Source organism: Erpetoichthys calabaricus, chromosome 2 (assembly GCF_900747795.2).
Source record: "Erpetoichthys calabaricus chromosome 2, fErpCal1.3, whole genome shotgun sequence".
Lineage (NCBI taxonomy): Eukaryota > Metazoa > Chordata > Cladistia > Polypteriformes > Polypteridae > Erpetoichthys > Erpetoichthys calabaricus.
Window position 1 is genome coordinate 191702444 of NC_041395.2, and position 22717 is coordinate 191725160.

The window sequence follows — 22717 nt, forward strand, 5'->3', positions numbered from 1 at the left end:
CAAATCAAACCCCACCCCTGAGAAGGAGAGCTTAGCTAAAGGAAAATTTCTTTAAGCTTTTTAATAAGGCAACATTAGACAAAAGAAGGGGAGAAGTAAATATCTATATAAATAAGAGATGGAGAAGGGAGTTAAATGCAATAATAGTTAATTCTCTTATTCTAAAATAATATTGATTAAATCCTGCCAAGTTTTGAAAAAATTTTGTACAGATCCTCTAACTGAAAATTTGATTTTTTCCAATTTCAAATAATATAAAACATCAGTTTCCCACTGACTTATAAGAGGAGAATTAGGATTCTTCCAATTTAACAAAATAAGTCTGCGTGCCAAGAGTGTAGTGAATGCAATCACCGTTTGCTTGTCCTTCTCCAATTCAAGTCCATCTGGAAGGACACCAAACACAGCTGTTAGTGGGTTAGGAGGGATTGTGATACTAAGGCTGTCTGAGAGGCACTTAAAAATTTTTGTCCAAAATGATGTTAGTTTGGTGCAGGCCCAGAACATGTGACCCAGTGAGGCAGGAGCTTGGTTGCAGCGCTCGCAGGTTGGATCCTGGCCTGGAAACATTTTGGACAGTTTTAAGCGAGACAGATGAGCTCGATATATAATTTTTAGTTGAATAATTCTATGCTTTGCGCATATAGAACTCGAGTGAATTCTCTGCTTTGCTACCTTCCACTCCTTTTCTGATATATTGATTAAGAGATCTTCTTCCCAATGTCCTCTTGGATCTTTGAAAGGTAGGGACTCTAATAAGATTTTATATATTGCGGAAATAGTGTTTGTTTCCTCGGAATTGAGCAGTATTTTTTCCAGCATTGTGGAGGGTGCAAGGTGGGGGAAATCGGGCAATTTCTGTTTAACAAAATTTCTAATTTGAAGATAGTAAAAGAAATGTGTAGCTGGGAGGTTAAATTTTGAACGTAATTGTTCAAAAGATGTAAATATGTTGTCTATATAAAGATCTCTGAGCATTTTAATCCCAAAACTTTTCCAGGTATTAAAAACTGGATATACTTGCGAAGGTTGAAAGAGGTGGTTCCCTTGCAGAGGTGCCACTGATAAAAGATTTTCCATCTTAAAATGCTTCCTAATTTGGTTCCATATTCTGAGTGAGTAAAGCACAATTGGGTTATTAGTATATTTGCGATAACTTTCATTTATTGGAGAGCAGAGCAGGGAATATAAAGAAGTACTACAGGATTTTACTTCTATTGCAGACCAAGCCTGTGTATGTGCATTTATTTGTGTCCAGGTTTTTATGGCTTGTATGTTTGCTGCCCAGTAATAAAACTGAAAATTAGGTAAAGCCATGCCACCTTCTGCCTGAGGTCTTTGTAGGGTCGCTCTTCGGATACGTGGGTGTTTTGAGTTCCAAATGAATGAGGTTATTATTGAATCTAACTGTTTAAAAAACGATTTATTGATATATATTGAAATGTTTTGAAATAAAAAGAGAAGTTTAGGAAGGATATTCATCTTAACAATGTTAATTCTTCCGGCTAGAGTGAGATGAAGGGTTGACCATCTATGCAAGTCTTGCTTAATTTTTTCCATACAGACGCCAAAATTTTGTTGATAAAGAGCTTTATGTTTACTTGTGATATTTACCCCTAGGTATTTAAACTGATCTGCTATGGTAAAAGGTAGGGTGTCTAATTTAATATTATATGCTTGTGAGTTCACTGGAAAGAGTATACTTTTATTCAGATTAATTCTAAGACCAGATATCTTTTGAAATTCTGTTAGTGCTGTTAAAACAGCAGGGACAGTGTTTTCTGGGTCCGATATATATAAGACCATATCATCTGCATATAGAGAAATTTTCTGTTCCAGTCCTTCTCTGACAATCCCCTTTATCTGATGAGAATTTCGGCAGTGAACCGCCAGTGGTTCAATAGCGATTGCAAACAACAGTGGCGACAAGGGACATCCTTGTCTGGTACCACGTTCTAGTTTAAAGTAGTCTGAGCAAATTTTATTAATACAAACTGAAGCTTCTGGACTGGTATACAGTAGTTTAATCCAAGCACAAATATTCGGGCCAAACCCAAATTTCTCCAATGCAGTGAAAAGGTAATTCCATTCGATCATGTCAAATGCCTTTTCTGCGTCTAATGATAGTAATATCTCTGGGGTGTTTGATTTTGCTGGTGAATATATAACATTAAACAAGCGTCAGAGATTTGAAGATAAATGTCGGCCTTTAATAAATCCAGTTTGATCTTGTGATATTACCGAGGGCAGCACTTTCTCTATCCTTCTAGCTAGGATTTTTGAGAGTATCTTAACATCATTATTCAGGAGTGAAATTGGTCTATATGATGCACATTGTAACAAGTCCTTATTTTGTTTAGGAAAGACGGTGATTAATGCTTGTCGAAATGTTTGAGGTAGTATTTGGTGGTCTTTAGCTTCTGTAAATGTTACCAATAAGAGTGGAGCTAGCTGAGTGGAGAATTTCTTATAAAACTCTACGGGGGTAACCATCAGGGCCTGATGATTTCCCGCTTTGTAGTGACTTTATAGCGTCTAGTAATTCTGTTAGCGTTAGAGGTTTATCTAGTTCCTCAGCACTTAAAGCATCTATTTGTGGTATTTGTGAATTATCCAGAAATGCATTAGATTGCGTGTTGTCTTCTTTGGGCTCAGTGGAATATAGAGACTTATAGTAATCTCTAAATGTGTGCATTATTTTATTATGGTCGATGATTTCTTCTCCATTCTTGTTGGTGATTACTGGTATTGCATTGTGAACTTCTTGTTTATGAATTTGTTGAGCTAAAAGCTTATTAGCTTTTTCTCCGTGTTCATAGTAATGCTGTCTAGACTTATAAATAAGTTGTTCGGTTTCTTTAGTTGTTAAGATGTTAAGTTCTGTATGCAGGGCCTGCCTTTTCCTGTGAAGAGCTTCAGTTGGACGCCTGGCTTGTTCTTCATCTATTCTAGTAATTTCATTTCTTAGCTCTGACACTTTCTTGGTTTCTAATTTATTTCTATGGGAAAGATATGAAATAATCTGGCCTCTTAGGAAGGCCTTTAGAGTTTCCCAGAGTGTTCCTGCAGAAACCTCTGTAGACGTGTTTGTCTCTAGGAAGAAGCTGATTTGTTTGGATATAAATTCTGTGCAGTTCTCGTCTGCCAATAAAAGAGGGTTAAGACGCCATCTGCGAGGTGAGTACGAGGGGCTTGTTGATTTTAGCTCCAAGACTAGAGGGGCATGGTCAGAGATAACAATTGTGTCATATTTGCATGATTTAATTGTAGGCAGGAAATTATTATCTATAAAAAAATAATCAATTCTTGAGTAGCTATAATGCACTGGTGAGTAGAACGAATATGTTCTTGAGTTTGGGTTAAGAAACCTCCAGGGGTCTGATAAGTTGTGATCATTTAAAAACTGTGTAATTATCTTTGCAGTATTAGATGTCGTCCCCCCTGTCACGGGAGTCCTATCTAAGAGTGGATTTAAAACACAATTAAAGTCCCCAGCCATTATAATTTTATGAGTGTTCACATTGGGAATGGATGCAAATAGATTTTGCATGAATTCCTTATCATCAACATTGGGTGCATAAACATTTATCAAAATCATTTTACTGTTATATAAGTTGCCCATGACCATCACATATCTCCCTTCAGGGTCCGACACTACCTCTGATGCTACAAATGGAACTGTTCTATGTATGAGAATTCCCACCCCTCTAGTTTTCTTTATAAAGCTAGAATGGAACATTTGGCCAGTCCAGTCTTTTTGTAATCTGAACTGATCCTTGGTTAGTAAGTGGGTCTCCTGTAAAAATACTATTTTAGCGTTTAAGCCTGTTAGGTGAGAGCATACTTTCTTTCTCTTTAATTCGTGATTCAGGCCTTTAACATTCCAGCTCACAAAGTTAACTGTCCCATCATGGAGACATTGATTCTGAGTTTTTAATGTCATTTTATAGTTTTAATTGGTAATATGGCAGTTTTAATCTTAGTTTCAAGATTCCCCAGGAGTTGTTGCATGTTAGCCTGTTGCTGCATTGATATTTATAATTATAAGGATTATAAGAATAGATTAGATATAACCTGCTCTCCTTCTCTCCCCCCTTTATCCCCCCACTCCCCCATTTTGCCTCCCCACATGAGGCTAGACCCCACTTCGCGATGTTCCAGTCCTCTGACATACGAAGAGACAGAGCACGTCCAAAACAAAACAAACCCCACCCTGCAGCGGCGTTACAGAATTAAAACAGAGATATCTTTTACAGTTAAATCCTTAATACTATCTGCCGAAAATGTTCTCATTAACAATATTTAAGCTTGAAATAATCTTCAGCGCTTTTAAGTTAAGATATTAAGATTAAAAAAAAAAAAAAAAAAACAACCCTGGGAGTGATTTTAAAAATTAGTCTAGGATAAACCTGGTAATTCATACTGTAATAGTATAATGGTAATTGTATAAATAGTAGAACAAGCATTAAACCAAGGGTATGAAGTTAAACAGTCTACTTTAAGGTATAGTAAAATAAAAAAAATAAATAAATAAATTAAAAAAAAAAAAAAAAAAAAGAATAAAAAAATAAATAAATAAAACGAATCCTACTTTAATCACTTCCACATTTTCACACTCACGTCTATAACTCTATAACTCTGATTAAAACATAAACATATAACATATAAAGTCCAGATAAAAACAAAAAAAAAAAAAAAAAAGAAAAAAAAAGAAAATAAGAGATGTATAATTATAATACCAGTCTCTTTAAACATGGATCCAGCGATCAGATCATAGGTCTTTCCCGTGCCATGATAGAATACGGCTCTTTAATTTTAATTAACTTTCAAAAAAGTGTCGGAAACAGCTTCTTTAATTCTTTTTCAGCTTCTTCTTTGCTGAAGAAGATATAATGTCCATCTTGAACTTCCACTTTCAGTTTGGCAGGATACAAGAGGCTGTATTTGATATCGGCTTCCCGTAGCATCCTTTTAATGTCGTTGTAGGATCTGCGTTTTGCAGCTGTTGATGGTGAGAAGTCGGGAAAAATACGAATAAGATTATTTTCGAATATAATCTCTTGCTTGTGTCTGAGAAGTGCCATCACATCAAGCTTACATCTTAGTCGTTCGAAGCGGACAATAAAAGACCTAGATTTAAAGGCGCTTGGTATCTTTGTGCGATAAGCCGTGGCTATCTCATTGTCGAGTTTAAAGTCATCTCCAATTATTTTAGACAGTAATTCTACTGCAAATTTCACTGGGCTTGAGCTTTCTCGTTTCTCAGGTATACCCTCAATTCTTATATTATTTCTTCTGCACCCATCCTCCAGGGCTGCAAGTCTGTCTCCAAGTTTTTTGTATTCCAAGTTCGCAGCTGTGGCTTTTTCATCGGCGTTAGATGCCATTTGTTCCGCTGTTTCCACTCGAGCCGTGAGTCCCTGCTTAACGTCTTCCAGCTGATCTGAAACGTCATTAATATGATCATCAAGCCTTTTCAGTTTGGAGTTAGTTTCTTCAATGTGTTCCACTAATTTCTCCAACATGCCTTTAAAGTTCACGTCGAAACGTTCAAATAGACGCGTTTCCTTATCTTTGTTATCCTTCTTGAGCTCAGTGGCCACCTTCTTAAGATCATTTGTGTTATCTTTCTTAAGCTCATTCATGGCCGTAACCATGGCAGTGGCCAGTGTAGTGTTCATCTCTTTCTGTGTAGCTATCTGTGTAGTGTAGTTCGGACAGTTCGCTTCTGCTTTCGTGCTCCGCAAGTGAAAATGCAGCTCCTGTTACAGGCTCGCGATGAGTAGATGAGAGCACGTCCTGCAGAGCCCTTTCTAGTCTCGAATGATCCTCAGAAATCGGCGATCCCTCGCGACCTGTATCACTTGCGCCTTCGCTCCCATTTTCACTCTCGACTGGAGACGATACAATGGAGCGGGGCCCCAGGAATTCTGCGCACTCTTCTGCCTGTTCCAGGTCAGTCTCCGTGATGCCATACCTTACACTTGCACTCAGGCCGGAAGTCTGTCCGGACTTCGATGCAGCTTTAAGTTTCTTTTCCGGTTCTTTCTGACTTTTCTTCTTGTTACTCATGCTTGTATATTGTAGTGGAAGTTCCTTGGTCGGGTTAAATACAGGATACCTCTAAATAATATGAAATACGTGGTTAAAATAAAGCCGCTACTAGCGGAGCTCTGCTTCAGACGTCCATCTCCTATAAACGGACGAAACCACCTCGAGGTGAGAACAGTTTTAAGGTGGGCCGGATCTACGAGTTTTTTCATAGACTCTGGTAATTCTAGTGTTAAAGGAGGGATTTGAAATCTGCCCTATGCTTAACTAGGAGTAAAGACTTAAAAACTGGAGTTATGTGTTTGTACTTTCTGTTTCTTGTAATAATTTTTATAACAGCATTTTGGATTAACTGAAAGCTAAATAAAGAACAACTTGAACTGCCGGTGACCACAGCATTGAAGTAATCAATCCTACTAGAAATAAATGCATGAATTAATTTCTCAGTATCCTGCATATTTAAAAAACAACTTAATTTTCCAACATTTTTAGGACTGGATAAACACGCTTTGGATAGTTTTGTAATGGGTGCTTTAAACAACGTGGTAGTGCCTAGATAGCAGACTGATTGAGTTAAATAATGACAAACTATTGTTATGATCCTCCAATAATTAACATTTGTTTTTACTGTGTTCAAAGACAAGTAGTTCTTATCCAGTACAGTAATCCCTCACTACTTCGCGGTTCACTTTTCGCGGATGCACGACTTCGCGGGTTTTTAAATATAGTAGTAGTATTTCCTAGTCTAAGAACAACAAAACAAGTTCGGTGACTAAGTGCGTTGTAACACGGGCTGTGATTGTTACATGGGAGGGAGACGACAAATCACAGCTTCCCGCTTTCTAATCGGGCCTGTAATTGGTGCTTTGACTGATGCCTAGATCCCACAGTATCTCCCCTTGTCATTCGCTTCAAGCTTTCTCGCCGAGCGGTTTACTTTACACTGTGCTGTGTGTGATTTTTTTGTGGATTCTTTGTGTTGAACTTCGCTTCAATTTTCACCCCCTGCAATGGCTCCCAAACGTGCTCCTTCTTCCAAGGCTGGTGCTGAGCCTAAGCGACAACGTAGAATGATGATGATCGCTGAGAAGATGAAACTTCTGGATATGTTGAAGGAAGGGAGAACGTTCGCGGCTGTGGCCTGCCAATATGGCGTGAACGAATCCACCGTTCACTACATCAAGAAGGAAGAGGCGAACATTAGGAAGACGGCTACCATCACCTTTCGCAAGTCGGCAAAGAGAGTGGTTATGGCTCGTAATAAAACGATCGTCTGTATGGAATCTGCTTTGGCCGCATGGATAGCCGACTGCCGAAAGAAGAACATAACCTTGGATTCGAACATTATCCAAACAAAGGCTAAGAGCCTGTACGAGACCTTTGCCGCTAAGGAACCAGAGGACGACAGTGGCGACCATGAAGAAGATGTAGAAGATCCGCAACCAGGGACGTCCAGTGATTCACCACGTAAGAAACTGCAATTTTCTGCTAGCAAAGGGTGGTTTGCAAAGTTTCAGAAACGCTACGGCCTAAAAAGCGTTTCCCTGCAAGGCGAGGCTGCTTCAGCTGACACGATCGCTGCTGAAACTTACGTGAATGAAACGTTCAAGAAGATTATCTCCGAAGGTGGATATCGGCCCGAACAAGTTTTTAATATGGACGAGACGGGCTTGTTTTGGAAAAGAATGCCGTCGCGAACTTTCCTGTTCAAAGAGGAAGCAAAAGCCTCTGGCTTTAAAGCATACAAGGATCGTGTGACCCTCGTGATGTGTGGCAAAGCTGTGGGATTTTTGTTAAAGCCAGGGTTTATTTACAAGTCTAAAAACCCAAGGGCTTTAAAAAACAAAAACAAGAATCTGCTTCCCGTACATTGGATGTACAATCCAAAAGCCTGGATGACAAAGATGCTGACCTCCGACTGGTTCCACCAGTGTTTTATCCCGCAAGTGAAGGTGTATCTAGCAGAGAAGGGCATGCCATTCAAAGTCCTTCTCATTATGGATAACGCTGGTGGTCACGCTACTGATCTGTCGTATTCGGGGGTACAGATTGAGTTCCTGCCGCCCAATACGATGTCACTAATTCAGCCTATGGATGAGGGGGTTATCAGGGCGTTCAAGACCTATACACGAGGAATGCCTTAGCGAACCTGGTTTCTTCCGTGGATGCCGCCCAAGAAGACGACGATTTCAACTTGAAGGCATACTGGCGGCAGTACACAATTGCTACGTGCCTCCAAAATATCCAGAAGGCATTACAAGAGATGAAGCCTGCCACCATTAACGCCAGCTGGAAGAAGTTGTGGCCCGAGGTTGTTTACAACGACAAAGGATTTACACTTGCCGAAATCCAACACTCTGCAGTACAGAAAGCTGTGCAGTTGGCTGCGATCCTTGGAGGTGAGGGCTTTGCAGACATGACTACGGATGACGTCAACGAGCTACTAGACTGCCACTCCCAGCCGCTAACCGACGAAGACCTCGAAGAGTTGACGAAGTCGGCGAGTGAAGAAGAAGAAGAGCAGCAAGAAACAGAAGAGTTTGTCTCCCCAACTGGCTTGACTTTGGAACGGCTCGCCGAGATCTGCAGACTGGCTAAGGATCTGCAAGAGCGGTCACTGGAATGGAACGACGATATGGTTCGATCGGTCCAATTTTGCAACAAGGTCGACGACGTCATGACCGCCTACAAGCTGCTCTTCAACCAGAAAAAGAAGCAGCGGCAGCAACTGCCGATCACAATGTTTTTGCAGCCTCGCAAAAAAGAGCCAGTTCCTACTACTACAGATACACCTTCGGAAACCGTGGAGGAGGTGCCCCAGGAAATGGCACTGCCGTCTGAAAAGACGTAAAATACAGTCATCGGCTGCGCAGTAAAAGTCATCATCACCTTCATCGTCATCATTTTTACTGCGCAGCATATTCATCACCATCATCATGTCATATATAGCTACGTGTACTTCGCTATACAGTAAGTGAAAACTTATCTACCGATTTCATATTGCTTAGCAGTTGTCCCTGTTATTAATAGAGTAAAGGGTGGGTTGTAAACAATACAGGGAGGGTTTAAAAATGTCCAAATACACGTTAAATAATTAGATAAATATGGTGTCCCTACTTCGCGGAAATTCAGTTATCATGGTCGGCCTTGGAACCTATCTCCCGCGATAAGTGAGGGATTACTGTATTAGGTTTGCAATGTGATGCTGAAATCTGGAATTTTCTCATTAAAGAAGTTGATAAGGTCTGCAATGTCTGTTGGTATTTTGCACTATAGTTCTGAATTCCCATTTGTTAGAGTAGCCACTGATCTGAACATTACACAAAGATTATTATAATTGTTATCTATTATTTTAGAATAGTAGTCTGAGCTTGCTTTAACACTAGAATCCCAGAAGCCGATGAAAAAAGTTGTAATCCTGGGCTACCTTAAATTCCTTCGCACCTCTCCATTAGCATCTTTTGTTTTGCAAATGTGTCGATCAGCACAAGCAGCAAGCAGCCCGCTATCCCATCCCCCCACCATCGCAGCTCAACTTGGGCAAAAAGTTCTTCCAGCTCAAGTTTGTTTATCTGAGTGTGAGGTGCCTGGAGTTGTGTTGGGTAAATAATATATCATTATTTTAACACATGCATTTCATGTATGGTCCTTGTCTATAATGATCTGGGTAATTATACTGTAGGATGACAGGAAATGCGAGACAAGAAATGTTGAACACATAGCTAAAACAGAAACGTTTCCCATGTTATAGTACTAATAACAAAAATTTGACATGAAGTGTTTAATGTGTAAAGACTGAAATCCAAATATCAAATAAACACTTTCACAAAAGGTAAAGTATAACAAAAGATGTGTGCTTTTATTCAAGAATATAACCGAAGAAAAAGAAATCGGGTTAGAATGCAACACTGACAGGTTCACTTGGGTGGTACTGACTGATAATGGAGAGGTTTGGGGTTTGATTCTGGGCACTTTCTAGATTTACCATTTTGAGTAGTGAGCTGCTCTTATTGTTACTATTACAGAATAAAAACATACATTTGATTTGAGTCTGTAACAGCCGGTGTAAATTTATGGTACTTGTAAAGGTTAGCGTTTTTTTTTTTTTTAAATTCAGTTTTATTCTCTCAGTCACATTCACACTCCCCCAGATCAGACACTGTTGTTTTCAAATAAAGATGTGCAATAACAGAGGTGAACTCAGATGAGGATGAGGGTTCTACATCGGAGAAAAAGAACAGAAGCCCTCCCGACAAGAATTGTCCACTCACACTAAAACAACACAGTTGCACCAGGCATAAAGGATAAAGATGGCACCATTTGGATGCAGCAACAGGTTGGGCGCCATCCTGCCGGTGAATCTGCCACATGCATGTCCTTCAGTGAAACAGCAGGGTTTACAGAGCTCATCAAGGTATTGTGCAAAGTTCTGTTTGCGATTATGTCTCTTTATGGTCTTTATATAAAAAACATTTATATGTTACTCATATAAACGCCAGATCAAATGTTGTTTCCCTATATTTATTTACTTATCTTCCTACAGCATAAAGTCACATATAAAGGAAGTAGACTGCACAGCTTCCTGTGTTTGATTGACATGGGCATGCTGGCAAAGGACATGTGCAGTGCCATTGCTTATGTAGGAGAAGATCAGTTCTGAAACTTGGACAAAAAGTTCTCCCAGCTTGTAAGCTTCAGGGAATCTAGTGTTAAAAAGTGCAAAAAACTCTCTTTAACACTCTTTCCATGCAGTTAGGAAAACTTGCAACTCTGTTGCTCTCCATCTACAATCTATTTTTCAACACTGTAATTTAAGAGCTTGAGTGCTGTCATTAAATTAGGGTGAGTTTATATATGCTTTAATCACTTTTGTTTTAAGTGGAGCTACTGTATCCAGCACCAAAGCATCAAGGTCACATTATAATTTGATGTTGGCTCATCTAAATTGTTTTCCATTATTATACTTGACTTACTTGAACCAGAGTTCAGTGTAGATGTCACACTGTTTTTTGTTTTAACTTGTGAATGTACTGGGCAGAACCAAATTAAGCATAATTAAGTAGTGATCAGAAATAATTTAATAGAATTAAATTTAAATTTTGAATTTCAACTCTTTAAGTTATGATCAGATCTAATGTGTGGTTATGATTATTAGTCTGATTATTGATAATTTGACAAACTCTACTGAGATTAACAAGTAAGTAAAACATTTGCTAAAAGTATTAGTTCCCACATCAATGTGTACATTAAAATCCCCCATCAACACTACATGATCATAATTATCCATCCATTCATTATCCAACCCGCTATATCCTAACTACAGGATCACGGGGGTCTGCTGAAGCCAATCCCAGCCAACACAGGGCGCAAGGCAGGAAACAAACCCCGGGCAGGGTGCCAGCCCACTGCAGATGATCATAATTAGATTGATAGAAATGTTTTTGTCCCCAGGGGGAAATTTAGCTTTTTATGGGAACTTTTTAAATAAATACATAAACAGACAGATAAGTAAGCAATAAATATACACACACACATTGGTCTGAACACACACTGGAATGACTATAAAACAAGAAAATTCCAAAGAAAGAAAGGTTCTGACTTGGGTTGCACAGTCATAGTGAGGCATTACCAGATGTACTGCTGTCGGTATAAAGTCACAGTAGCGTTTCTTGAAACACTTCTGCTGAATAAATCTTTGGCTGAAAGTACTCCTTCTTAGTGTTTCAGAGAGAGGATGTATACTGCATTGCTCATAATGGCACTCCATTTTGCTTTAGTATGCTCCTTTGCTGCTACCTCCAAGGAGTCCAGAGTGTATCCTATAACTGAGCTTGTCCTTTTAATTAGCTTGTTGATTTTGTGGGCTTCTCTTGAAGTGATATTACCAGCCCAGCACACCACAGCATAGAAAATTGTACTGGCCATCAAAGAGTTATAGAAGACATGAAGGATGTCACTTCCCACATTAAAGGAATGCAGTCTCCTAAGGAAAAAGAGCCTGTTCTGCCCTTTCTTATATAGTTCCCCTGTGTTCCAAGACCAGTCTATCCTGTCATTACTGTAAATTGTCAAGTACTTGTAGGAATGGAGCACCTCCACATCCACTCCTTGAATAGTGACAGGACATAGAGGTTCTTTGGTGTGGCGAAAATCAATAACCAGTTCCTTGGTTTTGGTGATGTTAGGAGCATGGTGGAGAAGTTCGTTTCTTGGTGCAAAGAGAATTGTTTGCATCCTAAGTGTAGAATCATCTGAGAATCTCTGCAAGTGACATGACATGGTGCTGTATACTGTATATATAGTCTGTGGTGTACAGAGTGAAGACAAAAGGAGACAGGACTGTTCCTTGTTTTGTTCTAGTGTTCACATCTGTATTAGAAACACAGTCCTTGAGTCTCACAAATTGCAGTCTGCTTGACATATAGTCCATTATCCAGGACACCATAGGCTCATCCACATGCATAGCTCTGCGTTAACCCCTTAACAGGAGTGGGTGGATGGTAATGAAGGCACTAGAGAAATCAAAAAATATAATTCTCACAGTGCTGCCAGCTTTGTTCTGGTGAGAATAACCCTTGTGGAGCAAATAGATAATTGCATCCTCCACTCCAGTCTTTGTCCAATAGGATAGGCAAACTGCAGTGAGTCCAGACGTAAGTGCCACTTGTCTATAGTCATTAGGGGAAGAGGCACCTGACTTCACTGGAACAGGAACAGTACAGACTGTTTTCAACAATAGACGCACTTTCTGAAGCCTTAGGAACAGACTGAACAGGTGACAAATAACACCACAAAGTTGATCAGAACAGGCCTTAAGAACTTGAGTATTGGCTCCGTCTGGTCCTGCAGCTTTTGCTGCGTTTAGCTTCCTCAGTTGTCTCCTTATTTGGTCTTCAGTTACGGACAGTCCACACCAGTTAACATGGTAGGAGTTGTTGATGTAGTAGGGATCCTGTAGGGAAACTGGTCATTGGAAGAAGTTGGGAGTGGGAGTGAAAATCTATTAAAAAATGGTTCAGGGTGTTAGCTTTGTCCACTTGCCCTTCTAGCACTGAGCTCTGGATTACCTGAGTCCAGTAATTGTACCCAGTCCATTCCAGACATCCTCCACATTATACATCCTTTAGCTTCTTTGTCACAAGATTGAATATTCTGTTTTTCTCATTCAGGAGACCTTTTAGCTCCTTAGTAATCCAGGTCTTATTATTTGGAAAGCAACACACTGTCATTGTGGGTACCACTCTGTTGACACAGAAGTGAATATAGTCTGTTATGCAGTGTTTGAGTCCCTCAAAATTGTCTCTATTTGACTCACACATCATTTCCCAGTCTGTCATTTGGAAGCAGTCATTCAGGGCCATTTCAGCCTCCAGCTCCACTTCCTCACTATTCTGGTGGTAACAGGTCACATTGTAATAACAGGCTTTAAACTAGGAATAAGATAAATTAGATTGTGGTCAGATTTGCCTAAAGGAGGAAGTTGATTACACTTAACACTTGAATCCCTGAAGTTAACAATTTTTTTCGTTGTTTCTGACCTCCCTAAATTTTCCTGACATACGGCAAGAATCTCGTAGCTCCTTATCACTGCACTATTAGCAGACTACTACCACTAACCCCCCCCCCCCCATTCAGTACGATGAAGACATCACCTGCTGCAATCCTCACAGTCTGTTTATTATACACAGTCTGTAAGTTTATTGGATTAACAGAAAATATGCAATATGAATCATAACAAAATTAGACAGGTGCATAAATTTGGGCACCCCAACAGAGATATTACATCAATACTTAGTTGATCCTCCTTTTGCAAATATAACAATCTCTAGACGCCTCCTATAGCCTTTGATGAGTGTCTGGATTCTGAATGGAGGTATTTTTGAACATTCTTCCATACAAAATCTCTCCAGTTCAGTTGAATTTGATGGCTGCCGAGCATGGACAGCATTTTCAAGTCATCCCACAGATTTTCGATGACATTCAAGTCAGGGGATTGTGACGGCCATTCCAGAACATTGTACTTCTGTCTCTTCATGAATAGATTTCGAACTGTGTTTTGGGTCAGTGTCTTGTTGGAATATCCAACTCCTGCGTAACTTCAACTTTGTGACCATGCTAGAACTTTATCCTGAAGAAATTGTTGATATTGTTGAATTCATCCAGCACTCGACTTTTACAAGGGCCCCAGTCCCTGAACTAGCCACACAGCCCCACAGCATGATGGAAGCTCCACCAAATTTGACAGTAGGTAGCAGGTGTTTTTCTTGGAATGCGGTGTTCTTCTTCCGCCATGCAAAGCGCTTTTTGTTATGACCAAATAACTAAATTTTTGTCTCATCAGTCCAAAGCACTTTGTTCCAAAATGAATCTGGCTTGTCTAAATGAGCATTTGCATACAACAAGCGACTCTGTTTGTGGCGTGAGTGCAGAATAGGCTTCTTTCTCGTCACCCTGCCATACAGATGTTCTTTGTGCAAATTGCGCTGAATTGTAGAACAATGTACAGATACACCATCTGCAGCAAGTTGTTCTAGCAGGTCTTTGGAGGTGATCTGTGGGTTGTCTGTAACCAATCCTGTGCACATGCTGCTCCTGTATTTTTCTTGGCCTGCCAGACCTGAGTTTAACAGCAACTGTGCCTGTGGCCTTCCATTTCCTGATTACATTCCTTACAGTTGAAACTGACAGTTTAAACCTCTGAGATAGCTTGTTGTAGCCTTCCCCTAAACCATGATACTGAACAATCTTTGTTTTCAGATCTTTTGAGAGGTGCTTTGTGGATCCCATTCTGTCATTCTTCAGAGGAGAGTCAAAGGGAAGCACAATTTGCAATTGACCTCCTTAAGTACTTTTTCTCATGATTGGACACACCTGTCTATGAAGTTCAAGGCTTAACGAGCTAATCCAACCAATTTGGTTATGCAAGTAATCAGTATTGAGCAGTTACATGCATTCAAATCAGCAAAATTCCAAGGGTACCCAAATTTTTGCACAACCAGTTTTTCACATTTGATTTAATTTCATACAACTAAATACTGTTTCACTAAAAATCTTTGTTCGGAAAACACCCCAGTACTCAGATGTTCCTAGGAAATGAAAGACATACCACTGTTATCTTTTTGTTGAAAGTAGAGTAAATTATTATGCAGGCTGAGAGGGGTTCCCAAACTTTTTCATATGACTGTAATTAGGTTAACTGGCAACAGGTCAGTACCATGATTGGGCATATAAAAACCAGCTTAGAGAGGCAGAGTCTCTCAGAAGTAAAGATGGGTTCACCAATCTGAAAAAGCTGTGTCTACAAATTGTGGATCAACTTCAGAATACCATTCCTCAGTATAAAATTGTGAAAACTTTGAGTATCTCATAATCTACAGTACATAATCATCAAAAGATTCAGAGAACCTAGAGAAATGTTTGTGCACAAGGGACAAGGCCAAAAATCAATATTGGATGGTTGTGATCTGCAGGCCCTCAGGCGGCACTGCATTAAAAACAGGCATAATTCTGTCATGGAAATCATTACATGGGCTCAGGAACACTTCCAAAAATCATTGTTAGTGAACACAGTTCACCATGCCATCTACAAATGCAGATTAAAGCTCATTCATGTAATTAAGAAGCCATTGTGAACACTGCCGTCTTCTCTGGGCTAAAGCTCATTTAAAATGGACTGAGGCAAAGTGTAAAACTGTTCTGCAGTCAGACAAATTAAAATTTGAAACTCTTTTTGAAAACATGGATACCACGTCCTCTGGACTAAAGAGGAGAGGGACCATCCAGCTTATTATCAGCACTCAGTTCAAAAGCCTGCATCTGTGATGGTATTGGGGTACATTACTGACTATGGAAATGTCAGCTTGCACATCTGGAAAGGCACCATCAGTGCTGTAAGGTTTTAGAGCAACATATGCTTCCATCTAGATGGTGTCATTTTCAGGTAAGGACTTGCATATTTCAGCAAGACAATACTAATCCGCATTCTGCATCTAATACAACAGCATGTCCTCATAGTAGAACAGTCCAGGTGCTGAACTGACCTGCCTGTAGTGCAGACTTTTTACAAATTGAAAACATTTGGCACATCCTGAAACGTACAATACGACAAAGAAGACTCAGGATTGTTGAGTAGCTAGAATATTAGACAAAAATGGGACAACATTCCTCTCACAAAAATCCAGCAACTGGTCTCCTCAATTCCCAGATGTTTACAGACTGTTATTAAAAGAGGAGGGGATGCTACACAGTGGTAAATATGGCCCTGTCCCAACTTTTTTGAGATGTGTTCTTCACTTAGAAATGACCTTATTCTTTTCTTAAAATTGTGTATTTTCTCAGTTTACATTTGATGTGTTTTCTATGTTCTATTGTAAATAAAAAATAATTTTATGAGATTTGCAAATCATTGCATTCTATTTTTATTTACATTTTACACAGCGTCCCAACTTTTTTGGAATTGGCGTTGTATTCCAAAGCCACCTCCTTGACCAATATCTCTGGATTTATGAAGGATTTTGTATCCTTTTCGTGATATCTTAGCTAAGGGAATAGTGTCAGATTTACTAAGCCTGGTTTCAGTGAGAAGGCGCAAATCAGATTTTATACTTAATGTAATATCGTTTAGCAAAGCATCTTTATTTCCAAGAGATTGAATGTTTAATAAGAAGCATTTAAAATGGCAGAGATATTTCTGAACTGGTGATATATTTTTTGCTTTTAATGTGAATGAAATTACTGTTATTGGTACACCTGTTGAAGGATCTGGTTTTATCTCATGTTCTAATTATGCTCTTTATTTTTTGGTTATCCAGTAATTTAATGTTTGCATCCACACTAAACTTACAAAATGCCCTATAACAGGGATTCTGGGTAACATCTAAGATTAACAACAGTCTGTGATTCAAGATTACAAGACTGTAGCCTGAAAGGTGCTCTAATAGACAGCCAGGCAGTTTTGCTGCCATGTTTTGGAATGGAACAATGGATCTGTTCCATTTAGGATAAATACAATCTCTCTTGAAAAATCCAGGCCTTTCCAAAGAAGCAACATAATTGCTAGAAAGGATATGCTTTGATTTGCACACCGGGTCTCTAATCAGCAGTGAAGGGAACACAAACTGCTGTAAGTCACATCCCCTCTATATAATCCTGATAAGGGGCCAGACACAATTAAATTCTGACATTTTCTTTTAGCTTTGGTGCATAAAGATAAGAAGTTTCCTTTATAATATCTCAGATTGCTCTAAATTGATATCGTTAGTGCCAGCGTGCCGCAATAAGTTATATTTACTTCGGTAGCCAGAAGGTCCGATTTCGCTTCTATGTCCTGTACCTATTTAACATTAACTGAGGCAAATAAATGTTTGTCACAATTGTAAAAAAATAACTTCAAAAATATTGAAGTTCAACTTTAGGACACTAGCTAGGAATAAACATGAGCTGTAGTTTACTTGATTTGATGTTGTTATTTTAACATCATTCCTGCCTGTTTATAGTAAGTAAAACATGTTTAACTGCTTTTGAATAAATGAGTGCTGTGTTTAGCATAAAATTCATGGTGTTTATTTAAACAGTTATTTTTTTAAAACCTAAATAAAGCACTTTTATGTTAAATACTGTATGTGTACCACAGTATGGAGGGATGTTCTAAGTTATCTGAATGATTTTGGACACTGTTGTAACATTTGATGACTGGGTCATAAACTACAGACTAGTACTCATTTAAAACAAATCCTCAATTACTTATTATTTCAAAATCTGACAAGTCACATAAATAATACAACAAATATACATTTTTATTTACCACACTTGGCATACTACATTCAAGAAAATGCATAACACAAAACTATTTAATGTTATACAATGTCAAACACAAAGATAATATAGCTAGTTATAAATATACAATATGATAAATGCAAAGATAAATTTGTAAGTAATAACAATAATAAGTATGACTTGATTAATAAAAAATGCTTTGTTTTTGCGTTTAGCAAACTGATTTCCAGATCTACTCAGAATACTGCAACAATCACCCTAATGCCTGTGTGGAGCTCTCCAAGCTAATAAAGATCAAAAAGTATGTTTTCTTCTTTGAAGCATGTCGGTTACTCCAGAAAATGATTGATATCTCATTGGATGGCTTCTTGCTCACACCAGTCCAAAAGATCTGTAAATACCCACTACAGCTTGCTGAACTGCTGAAATACACCAGTCCTTGGCACAGGTAAACAAACAAGTTTTCAAGTGAATTTACTAAGTTGAAAATTTTAAAAAGTAGACATCATGGTAAATTTTCTTGCATCTAAGCTCCATTGACTTAATTTAACAGCTCGGTCATTGTACAGAGTTGGTATGTTGTCACAGTGTGCATGAAGGTGAATGTGTTAGTTTCTATTGTAGGTCTGACCTGAGAAGTGTAGATGTGCAAGCATGAATGTGTTCTCATCTAGCCAGATGTGTCAAGCCTTACGTATCATGATACTGCTAGGTAACATGATCCTAGAAGAGCATTTTATAAGTGAAATCATGAGTAGACTTTGATGTGTTGTGTTTAACAAATCAGCTTGACTTAAAACAAATTCAGGGATGAAAAGGCATATTGTAGCTACACTGTTACCCCCATCCATTTCCAAGGTTCCCTAGGTTAAGTGGTCATAACTGTTTCTCGGACCTTTGAAACATGCTTATATATTATTTGCAAATGTTCTCGATCCCTAAGAAAGCAGTAGAGGACCAAATTGTTAATTTTTCTGCAGCCAGGACAGATTCCATTTTGATCCTCTTGGACAAATCCTATTAGTAACAAAAAACATTGTAGAGTCACCACAAATTTCTTCATTTTTAGATATTAAAATGCTGAAAGATTTTAGACATCGGAGAGGATACATTTCCACTGTGACTTAAAAGTAAGATTAGTATTTGTAAATTCACAGTGTCAGTTGGTACTGTACATTAAATTAATAAAATGTGCCCAGTTCAGTATTCAGTCTAAAGCTATTCACTGTACTTCAGTGATTAATGATTATGTTGTGTAAAGTAAAACAAAGATATGCCTTATTTTTCATTGCATTGCTACTGACTTTAAACACAATATTTTTTCATTAAAATGTAATAATTACTGTTTTACAGATTTAATGCAATACTATCTAGTTTAAAACACAGTTTTATCATATAAATGAAATGCTATCACATTTAATCACAATAATTTCTATTTTCAGTAAGCCGATCTTACATTGCTGCCATAAGCTATATATTGTGCAAACAAGATGTGTATATAATGTGCTCAAGTTATTATATAGGAACAAGAGCAGTATGTTGTATCAGGTCAGGTGAGGTTAGGGAGCATGCACTGGTATAGCACATTGCCACACCCACCACACGACGAAACTCAGGATCCCAGTTGGCAACCCCTCAGGCAGTCACACAGTCCAGTCCCACCTTCCGGAAATGATCATCTATCTTCTGCAGCCAGGTGTTACGTGGGCATCTCCTCGGCCTGGTTCAGCTGCTCAGGGTCCTCAGCAACGAGGATCCTGTGAGCCAGATCACCCACAGGGAACCGTGCCATATGGCCATAGTGCCATAACTGATGCTTCCTCGCAATGTAGGTAACATGCCTCATTTGGGACTCTGTGAGCAACCACTCGTTCGACACAAAGTTGAACCAGCGGTACCCAGGAATTCTCTGAAGAGACACAGGACCAAATGAGTCCAGTCTTTGTCTCAGGTCACTGGATAGCATCCATGTCTCACAAACATATAGCAAAACAGGAAGTGCCAGGATTCTAAAGACTTGGACTGTCCTCTTGCAAAGATATTAAGAGCGCCACATAACCCTTTCGAGCAACATTCTAACCCCCATTCTCTCCCAATCCATCTATTGACTTTGTGTGCACACAATATGTCATTGTGTAGCCACAAAGTTTGTTTCTTGTTCCCTCAAGAGCAAGTACAATAAGCCTTACATGTGCACAATTGACTTTGGCAAATTTGTGAATTCAAATGAATGGATGAACATAATTGATAAAGTTATACTTAAACAAAGACATTTTTGTACTATATCACACTGTACTACTTTACACAAATGCAATAAACTAAAATATAGAGATACCATCCACATTGGCCGTAATTACTGAGATATGCTACAAATTTTTTCCTGTTTTGTTATGTCATTTAATTCTACAGCCAGTTACAAATAAAAAATACAAAACAAAACAAACTTCAATTTCATTTTTATTACCCTTATTAATAAAAAGACATAGCAATAAACAAGAAAGATATTTTAATGCCGAGAGTGGCATTATGACCTCTGTAGGATTTTGAAAAGGAATTTTAACTTGCTCACCGAGGGTCAGTCAATTTAAATGTAGGAATTAAGTGAATTTTAGTTGGTTAATTAACACTAGAATTACCAAAGTCTACAAAAAACTTGTAGATCCGGCCCACCTTAAAACCATTCGCACCTATCCGCCAGCGTCCTTTGTCCTCTAAATGTGCCGATAAAAACAAGCTGCAAAAAGTCAGCTATTCTATCCCTCCACCGACTTAGAATGTGCATGAGCATCTCCCAGCTCATGCCTTGATTGATTATCTGGGAGTGAAGTAGAGTTTTAGAGTGGAAATAATAGATTGTTATTTGGAACACATGCATTTCATGTGTGTTCCGTTTCTACAGTAATCTGTGTAAACACATTGTTAAAACAGAAACTTTTTCATATTTTAGTAATAAATGTTACAAAATGTAGGCATAAACTATAGAATGTGTGAAGCAGCATGAAGTCCAAACATCAAATAAACACTTTTACAAAAGGTTCAAGAACAATACAACAGCTTCTGTGGTATAGCGGTAAGATTTGCTGTTTCAGAGCGCGGCAGGCTTACTGTCCATCAGAGATCTGAGTTCGATTCCCCGTTGAGGAGAAAGTGTTCTTTTTTTTTTTTCTTTTTAACCTCAAACGGACATAAAATTTATAAATTGGTGTGTACTGTCAGTTAATGAGATCATTATATTTTCATGTGGGATGCTCCTTTTAAAATATTTTTTAACAATTGAGACTGCAATTAACATGAACAAGTGTCCTTATAACTGTTATTTTTAAGATCCATAACACACAGACAGACAGAGCACTGCGTAATAGAGAGACAGACAGGCAGAAAAGTCACTAGATATATACTGTAAATAAACAGGGAAGGCACATATACTGAAAGAAAAAAAAAAGATCAACATGTGCGTTGATCCTGCTGCACTGAATAAGCTCACACGCTCTAACATCACCCCCCACTCCCCCCAATCTGACTCTAAGTAACAGCGGAAGTATAGATGCAAACCAAGTGTATGTGTGTACAGTACTGTATAATATTAACAAAAAGAGCCGCTTACTACTGAAAACAGCAAATGTAGGAGTGAGTGGGGATCGAACCGGTGACTCTTGATCACACTTGGTTTGCATCTGTACTTGCGCTATTTCTTAGAGTCAGGAGGGGGGGGGGGGTGTTAGAGTGCGTGAGCTTATTCAGTGCTGCAGGATCAACGCACATGTTGATCTTTTTTTTCTTTCAGTAATAGCGCCAACATAAATCCACACCCGATCTTACGCTGTATGTTTTCAAATAATATTGCATTAGTGCGATGATGTTTTCACATATATTGTCCCTTTCTTTCAGGTGTGTAATAGGAACACCCGGCATAGAGAGAAGTGTGTACATTGTAACAAGTACACACGTTGTAAATGTAGGAAAGACGGTAGTATGTATCGTGATTGTGATTTAGAGAGAATAAAAGTTAAAAAAACGGTAACTTTTACAAGTCCTATAAATGCACACTGTGTGTTACAGACGCAAACCAAATGTATGTGTGTACTGTATAATATTAACAAAAGGAGCAGCTCACTACTGAAAATGGCAAATATAGGAGTGAGTGGGGATTGAACTGGGGACTCCTGATTACAAGTCAGCAAATCTTACCGCTACGCCACAGAAGCTGTTGTACCATCCTTGAACTTTTTGTGAAAGTGTTTACTTGATCTTTGGACTTCAGGCTTCATACATTATATAGTTTATGCCTACATTTTGTCATTTACTACTAAAATATGAAAAACGTTTCTGTTTTAAAAATGTGTTTACACAGATTACTGTAGAAACGGAACACACATGAAATGCGTGTGTTCCAAATATCGATCTATTATTTCCACTCTAAAACTCCAGCACTTGAGTCACTCCCAGATAATCAAACAAGGCATGAGCTGGGAAAACTTAGTGAACGTCCTGCGAAGGTGGGGGATGGAATAGGCGGCTGCTTGTTGCTTGTGTTAATCAGCACATTTAGAAGACAAAGGAGAGGTGAGAATGTTTTTAAGGTGGGCCGGATCTACGAGTTTTTTCGTAGACTCTGGTAATTCTAGTGTTAATTATCATATTTTCCTTTGTCAATACTGGTAATTAGTCAAATAATTCAGCAAAGCTCCTGCTTTTTTACCTTACCTTTCTATGCTATAGGAGGGGTTCTCTGGCCTTTAGACTTCTATCAAGGTAGCTTAGGCACACTCATTTTAAGGCACAGAATAATACAACTTATTTATAAACACAAGGATTATAGAAGTATGATAAATGCATATATATGCAGTATATTGATATATAAGACTGGATGCAAACAGACTAGACAATCTTA

At 38.6% G+C, this 22717-nt stretch overlaps 1 protein-coding gene and 1 long non-coding RNA gene across 3 annotated transcripts in view; one reads left to right on the plus strand and one right to left on the minus strand.

Moving 5' to 3' along the window:
* The window catches only part of arhgef4 (Rho guanine nucleotide exchange factor (GEF) 4), a 289616-nt gene that overhangs the window by 202788 nt on the left and 64111 nt on the right, over nt 1-22717 (plus strand). For both annotated transcript variants that reach the window (XM_028794916.2, XM_051922049.1), the window contains exon 6: nt 18042-18274. In XM_028794916.2, coding sequence (XP_028650749.2) covers nt 18042-18274 — 233 coding nt within the window. The remainder of the gene's footprint in view (nt 1-18041; nt 18275-22717) is intronic.
* Nucleotides 6777-9096, minus strand: LOC127526504 (uncharacterized). Its single transcript, XR_007934005.1, has 2 exons — nt 8681-9096; nt 6777-7104 (listed from the first exon to the last, which is right to left on the minus strand). It is a non-coding gene; the product is annotated as an uncharacterized LOC127526504 (long non-coding RNA).